The 13,433-nt window shown below is 39.7% G+C and overlaps 1 protein-coding gene across 3 annotated transcripts in view; it reads left to right on the forward strand.

Moving 5' to 3' along the window:
• LOC114031939 (transmembrane protein 241-like) overlaps positions 1–13,433 on the forward strand; it is a 170,165-nt gene that overhangs the window by 138,400 nt on the left and 18,332 nt on the right. For all 3 annotated transcript variants that reach the window (XM_027847156.1, XM_027847157.1, XM_027847158.1), the window contains one exon: positions 12,288–12,352. In XM_027847156.1, coding sequence (XP_027702957.1) covers positions 12,288–12,352 — 65 coding nt within the window. The remainder of the gene's footprint in view (positions 1–12,287; positions 12,353–13,433) is intronic.

Here is a 13,433-nt window from a genome sequence, read left to right on the forward strand (position 1 = left end):
CCAGAGGTGATGAGGGCCTGCATTATGGTGGCAGCTGAATTTGTAATGAGAAGGGGACAAATGGGAGAAGCAGAGGTGAATCACTGAAGGCTGGCAGCTAATTCATTTTGTGGATGTGAAGTGAGGGAAAGTGAGGAGATGAAGATGTCACTGAGGTTATGAAAATCTGGGTAACTGGAATGATAGCATTGCCCTCCACAGTAATAGGGAAGCTGGGAAGATGGGTGAGTTTTTGGGGAAAGATAATGTAAATCATATCTGAAATCCTGGTCGCTATCCTTCTATACCTGCTCCCACTGTGTGATTTGTCAAAATGAAAATGGCAAATAAGTTTACTTCTCTGAGCTTCACTTTACTCTTTTGTAAAATTTTATTATTATTTGTTATCTTTTGATATTACTTTGCAATACCTTCCCCAAAGTGCTGTGGGAAAGTAATGACTTTGTAAACTATGAGATGCTGCAGAAATGTGAAGCATTATAAATATCATTTCCTGATTAATCAATACTTCTGCTCAGTCTTGAATATATATTTCCCATATCCTCTTGATTCTCTTTCATAAATGTTTTATTTTAATTGCTTTTTTTGCTTTTGTATCATATTGCTTTAAAAAATTGGGACACTAATGCACTGTTGGTGGAGTTGTGCACTGATCCAACCATTCTGGAGAGCAATTTGGAACTATGCCCAAAGGGCTATAAAAATGTGCATACCCTTTGATCTAACAATACGACTACTAGGTCTGTATCCCAAAGAGATCAATGAAAAAGGGAAAAGGACTTATATGTAAAAAAATATTTACAGCAGCTCTTTTTATGGTGAAAAAGAATTGGAAATTGAGGGGATACTCATCCATTGGGAATGACAGAACAAGTTGTAGTGTATGAATGTATTGAGCTAAAGGAAATGATGAGCAGGTGGATTTCAGAAAAACTTGGAAAGACTTACATGAACTGATGCAAAGTAAAGTGAGCAGAACCAGGAGAACATTATATACAGTAACAGCAACATTGTGCAGTGATTAACTTTGATGGACTTAGCTTTTCTCAGCAATATAGTTATCTAAGACAATTTCAAAGGACTTGTGATGAAAAATGCTATCCACAAGAAAGAACAGATAGAGTCTGAATGCAGATTGAAGCATACTATTTTCACTTTCTTTATTTTATTTATGGGTTTTTCTTTTGGTTTGTTTCTTCTTTCACATCATGACTAATATGGAAATATTTTAAATAATTGCACATATATAACCTATATCAAATTGCTTACCATCTTAGGGAGGGGGGAAGTGAGGGAGAAAATTTGGAATTCAAAACTTTTTAACATTCCTTTAAAAATATGAATGTTAAAATGTCCTTACATGTAATTGGAAAAAATAAAATACTATTAAAAAAAGAAAAAAATAGATACCTTCTCATAAAGCCATCCCTTATAAGATTAAAAAAAGAGACAGAAAAAAGCAGTTCAATAAAGCTAACCAATTTGTCTTTGGTGCCTGATGACATATGCAGTGTTCCCCACCCATAGGCCCTTACCTCCATGATGAAAGTGATTCACTTAAAGTCTTCAGGGGGGCATGTTCATTGCTCCATTGCTCTAGCCAGTTTGATATCAAATGCTGTAATAGACAGCTTTGGATAAAGGAAGTCACGTTTAGAAAATGAATACGATGACTCTTCTCACTCCTACGTTTCTACTGAAATAACTCCTCGCAAGCTTTTAGGTCCTTTCCCAGATCTCTTCTCTTCCCTTCCTTGTAATTTGGCAGAAGCTGAAAGGATTATGGCCACATACAATCTGTTTGCCAGCATAAAACATCATCATTCTTTTCCCTAGTTGGAAAAAACATTTCTCAGTGTTTGCCCAGCCAGCTTCAAGCTTTCCTCCTCCTCTTCTCTAATTTTTCCCTTTGAATAATGGTGATGGCGGCATTGGTAGCAGAAACTCATCATAGCCCATAGCATTCATAAAGCACGTGATAGATAGGATCTCATTTGATCATGCTTATAACACCTGGGTGAGGTAGGTGGTATAAGAATCATTCTCCATTTTTATAGCTGAGGACACAAAGGGTGAGAGGTTTAGTGACTTACCCACAGCCACATAGGTATTAAAAATCGGAGGCAGAATTTGAACCCACCTCTTTTGAGGTGCAATGCTTTTTCAACTTCACTAACTTTTGAGAACTATTTGCAAAAAGGTATGAGCTATCATGAGTAATACTAATAGTGGGCTTATGGAGATATCCAATTGTACCTTAGCAACATTCACACATAGGATCAGCCAGTTTCTTAGCTATGGTCGATCAATGAACAAATATTGATTTAGCTCTTTCGATGTACATCTGTCTTTTGCTTGTGAACAGATTTTTGAAGGAGACTGAAGTTACAAAATGCAAACTTGCCAGAATGTAATTTTAAAAATACAAACTGAACATTTTAAAAATGCATTTTAAAAGTGCAAAAGAGTTTCGTGACAAATATATTTCATTATCCAGACTTTCTTATATTGACATTAGTTTATTGACTCCTGAAGAGTCCTTGCTTGACAGTTGACCCCTTAGAGAAAAGAAATCTTCTGCTCTGACAGATATTTAACAGCAGTCCAGAAGATGTAGAAGTATATTATCTTGCTTTAGACCAGGTCTCTGGAGGAGCAAGGCTGAAGGTAAAGGCTTTAAAAACTGAAGAAATTCTCGTGATTTACATAGTCCCAGAAATGGAAATCAATAGTGAACCATGTATCTAGTCCTAGCCTTAAGTGTTAAGTATTGTGTATAACTTAATTTAATTGAAAATTGAAAGATTGAAGGCAAAAAGAAAAGGGGATGGCAGAGGATGAGATGGATAGATAGTGTCATGAAAACAGCAAACATGAGCTTGAGATGGTGGAGGACAGAAGGGCCTCGGGGTCACAAGGAGTTGGGCAAGATTGAATGACAGCAACGTTACTTAATTTTGAGTTGGCTCTTTAACAGACGCTAAGGACCTTTCCTTAGAGCCATGACATGGAGTGTATAACCTGGACCTTGCCTTCAGGGGTACTGTGAGATGTGTGGATTGTAGAGGTCTGAGAAAGGAGTTCATTCTAGCTCTCCTGAGTATTCTCTTAGCAAGAGGTCTTCAACTTTAGGATAGTTGACTAAATTTGAAGGATTATTTAGGTCCCTGGAGGCAGCGAGGCTTACTGGAGGAGAAGGTTGCTCAATTCTCCTTCAGAACCTTCAACCCAGGGGAGTACTTGAAGTCTCGAGGACTGTGTAACAGGATTCTGGGAAGGTGGGGCTTACAGGAGAGGGAAGAATATTTGTCTTGACTGTTGATGGACTTGGACACAAGTCCTTTGCCTTTATTATTAGATTAAATAAAACCTACCCTGTATTTTTTGGGGGGAAGAGGGGAATAAATTTCCTTTACTCCCTTTGTGGTCATGGGGAAGAGGCTCTGAGCCTGTCTTAACTGTAAAATGAAAGGGTCAGACTGGATGGTTTCCAAGGTCCCTTCCAGCTTTAAAGCCTAGGCTACTCCATAGGTTGTGACAGAGTTGTTCTAACCAATCACTTCTGTCTCAGAAACAAATTTCGCATGAAAGAAAATCCAACTCGCCCAAACACCTGACTCAGGGTCCATTCCCTCCTCCTCCCCTTAAAAATGGAATTTGTCTTGGGACCAAATGAATATTTGAAAAACAAAATCTGATCTCCTTTAAACACCCAAATCTGTTCAAATAACATCGAGGTTGTGACATCTGTTGACAAAGGCAGGAAGTTCAAAGCAGCATGGCTGACACATTGTATTGAGTTCTGATATTTTTGGCAGCTGGCTTCCAGCCTGCGGCTGCGGAGGCCTGTGTTGTTCAGATGCTGTGGGAGAGTCATCTCTGTTCATGGCCATCTAGGGCACTGGGCAGGGAGCATCAGAGATGAAGGCCCTAGAAGGGGAGTCAGGAGACTTGCTTTGTGATTGGACGTCAAGCTTGGGGACAGAGAATCATAAAATGTACTGTTGAAAGGATCCTCTTGGGTCATCTTGGTCAACTTCCTCATTTTCTAGGCGAGAAAACTTGCCCCATTGTCATGTGAGTGGCATTGCCACAGAGAGTGCAGATCTCCCTCCCAGTCCAGTACCAGGAGGTTGGGCTTCCTTCCAGCTCTGGCCTTATTTACTGCCCAGGCCACAGTCCACGTTGCCACGGCTGTGTTTCTTCCTCTAGGAAACAAGAAGAGGGATATTTGCTGTCAGGGTTGGGAAACTCTCCCATGAAGGAGGTTGAGCAGGCTCTCACAATGCCAGGCTTCCCTCCAGGCTCCCTCCTCACCCTCAGAAGTTCAGGCTGTTATAATGTCCAGTCATCTGTTAGTTCTCTATTAACTTCCCAATTGGAATGGAGGGATCTTAACCAGCAGGAAATAGAATCCCGAAAACAAAAGCATATTTCCTTAAATAAATATCTGAAGTCATAACAAAAGCTGGTTCATTGGGACACAGGCATAATTGAGTTCTTTCCATCGTGAGACACTTCAAACAGTGGTCAGAGTACTATGGAATTTGTAGGGCAGCCGTTGAGCATATGTCTGAGGGGGCAGAGCTTCTTGTAGGCTCTCCAGTGTTAATCCAACTTGAAGTTCTAAGCTTAAACCAGGGTTGCATTTATTACTTCATTTCCAGTAGCTATTGCCCAATGACCGGAAAAGCATAAGGACAAGCTGCAATATTCGATCAACAAATTAGGCAGTAGATTCCTTGAGGGCAAATACAGTTTTTTTTAATGAACAAAAATATATTTTTTCTTCCTCCTTGTGTGTGTGTGTGTATACCTTTATTTATCTATGTGTTGTCTCCCCCAGTGGAATGTAAAGAACTATTGCATTTGTCTTTGTATTTCTTTTGCCAGGCACAGTGCCTGGTACACAGTAAATGCTTAATAAATGCTTCTTGATTAATTGATTTGGTGATATACTTCTATGCTCTATGGAGGAATTATGGAGGAATTAGTTTTCTTCATTTTTATAATAAAATTCAAGAATATATAGCATCCCCTCCATAATGTATGTAGTGGATAGACTAGACCTAGAACCAGGAAGATATGAATTAAAATGTAACCTCAGACACTTACTAGTTAAGTAACCCTCGAAAATCTCTTAGTTTCTGCCGGCCTCAGTTTCCTCATCTGTAAAATGAGGATAATAATAGCACCTACCTCCCTGGGTTGTAGTGAAGATCAAATGCGATAATATTTATACGGCACTTTGAAAACTTTAAAGCACCATATAAATGCTATCATCATCATCATCATCATCATTATTATTATTCATGGCTTAAGTTTCATTTTCATGAGTGGTTACCAACTCATCATCGTCTTATGCTGTGCTTGTTTTCTTGTTCAATCATTTTTCAGTCATGTTTGATGCTTCATGACCCCATTTGGGGTTTTCTTGGCAAAGATACTGGAGTGATTTGCCATTTCCTTCTCCAGCTCATTTTACAGATGAGGAAACTGAGGCAATCAAGGTTAAGTGACTTGCCCAGGGTCATACAGCTAGTAAGTAGCTGAGGCCAGATTTGAATTCAAGTCTTCTTGACTCCAGGCCCAGCACCCTATCCACTGTGCCACCTAGCTGCCCACTTGTATTCTTACCTCATAGTTTATTATATAATTTTTCTATGTTTGATTGTCCTGTAATGTATTTTATCTATGATGTGACCATGTGAAAGGCACTCATCCTCTGGAAGATCTCAATTTCTTGTTTGTGAAATAAATGACTTGACTTGGATGGTCCCAGAAGTGTCTTCTGGTGTTAATATTCTCAAACTTTCTTGTTTTTAAAGATGGCAGAGAAAAGGCAGGGGCTCTCCTGAGCTTTACCAAATTCCCCTCCAAATACCCAGAGTTGGCTTGGATGTATGTCAGTAGATCGCTGAATCTAGGCCACAGAGTTTTGTTTATACTAATGGATCTCTAGCTCATCAGTATCTGGACCTAGATCTTTAAATTGACCAGAACTTAAAGACATAAGTCTAGTTTCAACTTTTGACAGGAAAAGTATCCTGGCTTGTTTTCTCTTCTGTTCTCCCTTCCTCCCATCAGGCCATACATTGCAACTCTTTCCTCAGTACTACGGGCCCTCGTTGTGTTTAGATGGCCTGCCAACAGCGAGTGGCAGTTGTAAGCCAATGATCATTTATTAGGTACCTACAATGCATCAGGTTCTGTGTTAATTAAATACTGGAAATACAAAGAAAAGCAAAAACTTGGTTGTTGCCTGCAAGGAGCTCACATTCTAATGGAGGAGACAACATGCAAACAATTGTATACCTACAAGACATATACAGTGCAATGTAAATGAAAGGCAGTCTCGGAGGAAAGGCATCAGCAATGGGGGTTGGATAGGGAAAAGCCTCCCTCAGAAGGTCAAATTTAAGTTGAGTCTTAAGGGAAGCCAGGAGGCAGAAGCTGAGTGTTCCAGGGATGGGGGACTGCCAGCAAAAAGTCATGGAGTCAGATGATGGAGTGTTATGTGCAAAGAACATAGAGAAGACCAGTGTGACTGGATCTTAGAGTTTAGAGACAGGTGGGAAATGTAAGAAGACTGGAAAGGTAGGAAGAGGCCAGCTTGTGAAGGGCTTTAAAAGCCAAACAGAGGATTTTATATTTGATAGTGGAGATATAGCTGAATTGATTGAGGGAGCAACCAGTCTGTATCAGCCCTCAATAGCTGGTTGAATCAGGGAAGTTTTTCTGTTTTCAGGGACTCAAAATCAATGCCATGGTGATGAACATTTTGTGTAGGAGGCCTGGTAAGCTTCATATGGTAAACCGAAGAAGAAGGCATTGGGGGGAGGCAGAATGGGGATTAGGTAACGTTTCCACACATTCCCTTGCCTTTTCCTCTTAGTGCATTGACAGTGCCTAGTTTAGGTTATCATGCTTTGAGGTCTCAGCTGTCATTGATTGTCTAGTCCCTAATGATTTGGACTTGAGTCTTGAGGAGGTACCTGTTTTTAGTTTTCCCTGTCTTCAATCAATCAATCAATCAACCCACAAGCATTTATTATTATTGTTGTTTAGCCATTTTCAGTAATGTCCAACTCTTTGTGACCCCATTTAGGGTTTTCTTGGCAAAGACAGTGGAGTGGTTTGTCATTTCCTTCTCTGACTCATTTTACAGATGAGAAAACAGGCAAACAGGGTTAAGTGACTTGTCCAGGGTCACACAGCTAGTAAGTATCTGATGCTGTATTTGAAATCAGAAAGAGGAATCTTCCAGACTCCAGGCCTGGCATTCTATCCACTACAGCATCTATCTACATCTATGAAGCACCTACTATGTGCTAGGCTCTGGGGCTACAACCACAATAAATGAAATAATCTATTCACAAGGAGCTTACATTCTAGGGGGAGGGGAGATAATAAAGGCATATATACCATATATACAATAAATGTAAAGTAAATAAATACGGGTAAATAGAAGTAGTTAAATACAAGGTAATTTGGGAGGGAGATCATGATCACATAGAAGGCTGTGCTTGAGCTCCATCTTGAAGGAAGAGAAGGAATCTGTGAGTTTGAGGTGAGGAGGGAGCACTCACCAGGCATGGGTGACAGCTGTCACAAAGGCACAGAGAAGGCTAATTTCAGAATTGTTGGAATTGGGGTTTTCTTATCATTTTCAGGCAGCACTTTGAACAATTGTCAGATGGTTAATTTAAACACAGGAAGAAATACAGATAGTGATGGTATCCTTCTTGTGGATTGGTGGAATAGGCAGCTTCTAAATGGCACAAATCAGATTGCCCTGTAAGTGTGGTCCAGGTACAGCTTCTGATGACCAGAAATAAGGTTGTTTATCCACATGGTTCCTTTGGGTGATCTGAGCTTAGCTTTTTACCTACTCTATTCAATCTGGTTAGTCATATTCTTTGAACCACTTTGAAAATGTGCATGGTTCTTTAATGTCCCTAACATTCTCCCTGAAGTAAAAGCCCATCTTTTTAACTCTATTATTCTTCCAGTGACATGCCTGTGATATCCCTACTCCTTGGTATAGTGTCTAGAATATAGTAGGTGCTTAATAAATGCTTATTGACTTGGTGGAATACCATAATTTCTTAATAATTGATAATAGTAATGATGATGATGTTAATGATGAACTAGTATTTTATATAGTGCTTTAAGGTTTTCAAAGCACTTTATGTATGTTAACTCATTTGATCCTCACAACCCTGTAACGTCAGCGCTATTATTGTTCCCATTTTGTATATGAGACAACTGAGGCAGGCAGAGACCAAGTGACCTGCCCGGGGTCACACAGCTAATAAGTGCCTGAGGCAGGTTCCAACTCAGGTCTTCTTGACTCCAAGTTCCATGACTTATTCACTGTGTGTAAGTTGGGGAAATAAAGGAGCTATTAATGTAAGAATAGCAAGAGACAACTAATGAACAGCTTGTATGTACACAATATCAAGAGAACCTGAGGAAGGCCCCTGACCTGAAGGAGGACCCCTGCGGCAGACTTATGGAAGGATATGGCCAGCCTTGGTATTACTCAGGATGAGTAGATGTGGATGGGTTGTGATCTGGATGAATGAAAGGAATACCAATATTGATGAGTTGAAATATTAAAAGTAATAACGTGCCCAGTATTATTATAATAATTCCAAGTTGGCTGGTACAGTTACATTATAATCTCTGAACAGGGTTAAGTGTCCTTCCTTGGCTATGATGTTTCCACAGTGCTGCCCATAGCACAAAGGCTAAGTAGAAACCAGCCTTGCCGTAGACACCCTTGTATCCCCCATGTTGTCTCTGCTTGCCGCAGTGGATTTGGACCTTTGAATGAGAACTGAGCTCTGTTCTTACATCTCATAATTCTCGGTGTTCCAAGAAGACTTGAGCTCTTTTTCTAGGTCTCGAGGGGCATAATGATCATAAGCCTTTATTAATTATGATTATCTCCCAAAGATAGCCTATGGGAATAATACCCATTATAACTACTGTGCCATTGACCACAAGGGTCCCTCATATGATGTAATCACCTGATCAACCAGGCCATAGACAGTGGTAGAATTGGACAGGATTGTTTTTTCGCCAAGGTTGGGATGAGGGAGGTACTATGTTAGGTTAGCAGGTTTTATTAGGTACATTACAGTTTTCCATTAATTATAGCAGTTTCTTGGTTTGTCCTTCATAATCTGCCTTGACTACATTCATATCCATTTGGGTGGAGTTTTTTTGGGGGGGGGTTAAGGGATAGCACCAATTTCTCCTTTCCCCCCAATCCAGCCATCTTCTCTGCTCCTTTCTCCTCTTTGCCTTTGGATCAGAGTAATTAAATCCTGCTTCTTTTCATGAAATCCTGTGGCTTCAAGAAAGGGAAACTATTTCATAATCCACAGGGAATATAGCCAACTCAATCTCTGTGCTAATGTGTGCATGACTAATTGAAATCCATAGATAATGGGAAGAAAGGGAATCATCCACTCTCAGCTAATAGCTTCTACTTTATCCTCCACTAATCTTCTGAACTTGTTATCATAGTTGCCAGCATATGGCCACTGTAACTTATTTGTGGCAAATCCTCCAGTGGTCATGTGAACTGGATGTGATACATGAAGAGATTAGGCACTAGGAGGGGTGGAAGGAAGTATAAGATACAATGGTAGCCACGGCCTGGTTCATCCACATACTGGTTCATCAGTTCTTGTATCACTGAGATTTAACCCTATTCTCTCAACATTATGTGCTGATATTTCACCTTTAGCAAAAACTGTCTTCCTGTTCCTTTTTCATATCTGTTTTTGTGATAATAAAGGTAAAAAACCTGACATGGGCCCTCTAGTTATGGGTAATAGGATTTAGACCTGGAATAAATCTAAGGATGTGGTAGTCCAGGAGTTCTTAACTTTATTTTTTTTAATCATGGCAATCTGGTAAAGCCAGTGGGCTACTTCTCAGAATCATGTTTATTTATTTGTTTATTTATTAAGTTCAATTTTATTTTCAGATCTACATTTTCTCCCACCTACTTCCTCCTGGCATTGAGAAAAAGAACAGTGTTTTAAAATGTAATAAATATAATTATAAATAAAAAATAAATAAGTAAAAAAATACAATACAAATAAATATAATTAAATATAATAAAACTAGAATTACCAAGGAGACCAATTTTAGTGAAACAGAGTCATCAGAATGCTTTCCAAAAAAAACAAGTTAAGACCCCTGGTGTAGCCCCACCCCTCATTCTACAGGTGAGGACACCGAGTCTCAGCTCAGAGAGATTAAATATCTTGCCCAGCATTACACAGGATCTCAGTAGCTGAACCAGGATTCAAACCCAGAGTTCTTTGACCCCAAATCCAGTGCCCAGATTCAGCTGCCTCATTCAGAGCTCTACAAAGGAAGGGAGAAAACCCAAGTTAATATAAACAACTTCTTTATGTCTGAAATTCCAACAGAGCTAGTCAGCATTTTAATGGTCTGAATATAAAACAGACTGTTTGTTTTAATTTTACAGTAGTAACTCTAGTATATTGGATTCTTTCTCTTAGGCAGTCACTAATTCAATTCTAAAGATATTTAAATGTTGACTATACATAACACCCCAGCTTTAATAGAGACATATGTTTCTAGGAAGGGACTTTTATTAAAAGTGCTCATTTTCATCTTGACTTATTTGTACAGAATTAATCTCTAGTACACAGTTATTTTAATAGGTTTTAAGAGCTTGAAATTGAATTAAGTCTTTTGGGACACCCGGTATGACTAGTACTGGGAAGGGTGTAGGAAAAGCAAAGCCTGGTTAAGAGCTTCCCTTCCTTCCTAATGGGGAACCAAGGCATCGACATAAAATGTTCAATAATAATACAACAATAATTAGTCAATTACCAAGTTGGGCCCCCTAGCCAGATTCTTTCCTTCACCCTTTGAAAAGTCTTACATTCATCCTTTACTTTCCATCGTGAGGCTACCTGGAGACATATCGATCCAGTTGGAGCCTCCTTGTCAACAACCATAAGATAATTTCCCACTAATTAACTATTTTTCAGTCATTTCAGTCATGTCCAACTCTTCATGAGCCTGTTTGGGGTTTTCTTGGCAAGGATACTGGAGTGGTTGCCATTTCCTTCTCCAGCTTATTTTACACATGAGCAGACTGAGACAAATAGGGTTAAGTGACTTGTCCAGTGTCACACAGCTAGTAAGTGCCTGAGTCTAGATTTGAACTCAAGTCTTCCTGACTCCAGGCCTGGTGCTCTATCCGCTTCGCCATTTGACTGCCCAATTAAGGAGTAGAGAAACACTTTTTTTTTTCTCCCCTGGCTTCTAGAAGCTTGCATACTTGGTCACTTGGTGAGTTAATATACTGTGCCCAGTATAACCTGTAAAGCCTTAGAACAGAAACAGTGAAGGACAAGAGAATGTGCTATCGACAATGGCAGATGGACAGGTACCTTTGTAAAATGTAATTCAGAACTACTGGTCTAGATGTTAAGAACCATTTTTGGGGCTTTTAAGATAACTGTGTCCTGGAGATTAATTCTATACAAGTTAGGCACTTTCAAGAAAAATCATTTCCTGGAGACATGTGTGATGTGGGCAGTGGTGAGTAGTGACCACATGCTGCTTTTTAGGAAGGAAGGGCTAGAAGGGGGCTACATCTAAATGCCAGTCAGAGACTCAAAAGTGTTGGCAAGGGGTACTGTTTTTTTAAACCCAAGGTACCCTCTTCTACTTCTAGAGTGGGGCTGTGGTTCTATTATATTGTATAGCTTTAATTTATTTAGATACTGGTGAAGGACCCAACTGGGGTGTTTTTTGTTTGTTTTTGAAAAAAGGAATTCTTTGTTGTGTTGTTTGTCTTTCTTGGAAGGTATAAAAAAGTACATCCAGTCATTGTAAGTGAATCCTCAAAAGAATAAATAGTAAAATTAAGAAGCAGAAAAACAAACAAACAAAAAAAAGAAAACCAACCTGATCTCATTAAAATCCTTTGTGCTCTTTGTTTTACCCTGAACAACTTAGCAAGGAGTATTTTTAGCACCTAATGTATTGTTAGCAATCGGTAAATGTAAAAATTCTATGCATAGAATAATGCACAATGTTAAATGCACATTTATGACCTGAATCACAGGTAGGGCCAAAGGACCAGGAGGGAGGTGGATGTGGGAGAGGGGCAGGGAATGAGAAGAGAAGGAAGGATGCTGGGATACCACATGGAACTGAACTGAATCCATGAGAAAGGACAAGGCAGATGTCACTTAGATCTTTTGTTAAAATTGTTTCTGCAGGTTATGACAGCTGGTTTCTCAATATTTCTGTTTGACACAGTCCTGGACATTGCAATGGTAGCTTGGTAAGTATTTTAAGTATTTTTAAGGATGGGTGTTGGCTGTTGGTTTGTTGCATACCATTGTTTAGGGATAAAATGGCCATTGGTAGTTTGGTAAGTATTTTGTACAAGCATAGGGGCCGGACCCTATTGTCTTGGTAAATTCAGTGATAGGAGATGGCCATTGGGCATTTGAATTTCATGGTATAACTCATGGTGAGCCTTGTGGTACAGAATAAGTGCTGGATTTGTAGTAAAACAAGAACAACAAAACCACCTGTATTTGAACCTAATTTTGCCGTTTCTTACCCCTGTGACCTTGGGTTTCTCTGAGCCTCAGTTTCTTCATCTGTGGGAAAAAACACAAAATCCTGCACCAGACTACCCAGAGAATTTTGATTCGGTCTGGAGGTTATGCTGGCCATTGTTGTCAGGGTCCCATTAACCCTGATTACCAGAGCCATGCAATCCCAAAAGAGGGGGTTTGGAAGGTATGGTCTAGGAGACAGTTGCTACTGTATTCTCATACAATGTCATCACTTCAGCATATTCTATACCGATCAATCAGCATATAAAATAGCCCAATGCATGAGACTTTTTACAGGAACCAGACACACACATGGGTCCCCAGTACCATGATGCTTTGCTGTAAAGACATCTCTCTTTCTATGTGTTCTTGGTTTCCTGATTGATCCCCCATACATATAGCTCTGCCAGCATAGCCTGGTGGCTCATCTTGAGCACTAGCCTTGAGGCCCAGGCTCTTCCTGCTTTTGTCAGCTACCTAAAAGCATCCTGGGGGTGGGACAAGGAGACTTTTATGCCTTCCTTACTTAGCATTATTGGAAACAGCTGTGGCAACTGCCATGTATTTCTAATTGTGGTCAGAAGTATAATAATAAACATACCCTACCAATTATTTTATAGTTTACAAAGTACTTTCACCTCCATTATCTCCAATGATCTTCACAACAAACCTATGAGGTAGGCAGGCTGGCTTTTATTATCCCTATTTTGTAATTGAGAAAACAACGTCCCGAAGCTATGGAGGGACTTGCTCAAGGTCATACAACAAATAAATTAGAGAGCTGGGACTTCAATCCAG

Source organism: Vombatus ursinus, unplaced genomic scaffold (genome assembly GCF_900497805.2).
Source record: "Vombatus ursinus unplaced genomic scaffold, bare-nosed wombat genome assembly UNPS02015255.1, whole genome shotgun sequence".
Lineage (NCBI taxonomy): Eukaryota > Metazoa > Chordata > Mammalia > Diprotodontia > Vombatidae > Vombatus > Vombatus ursinus.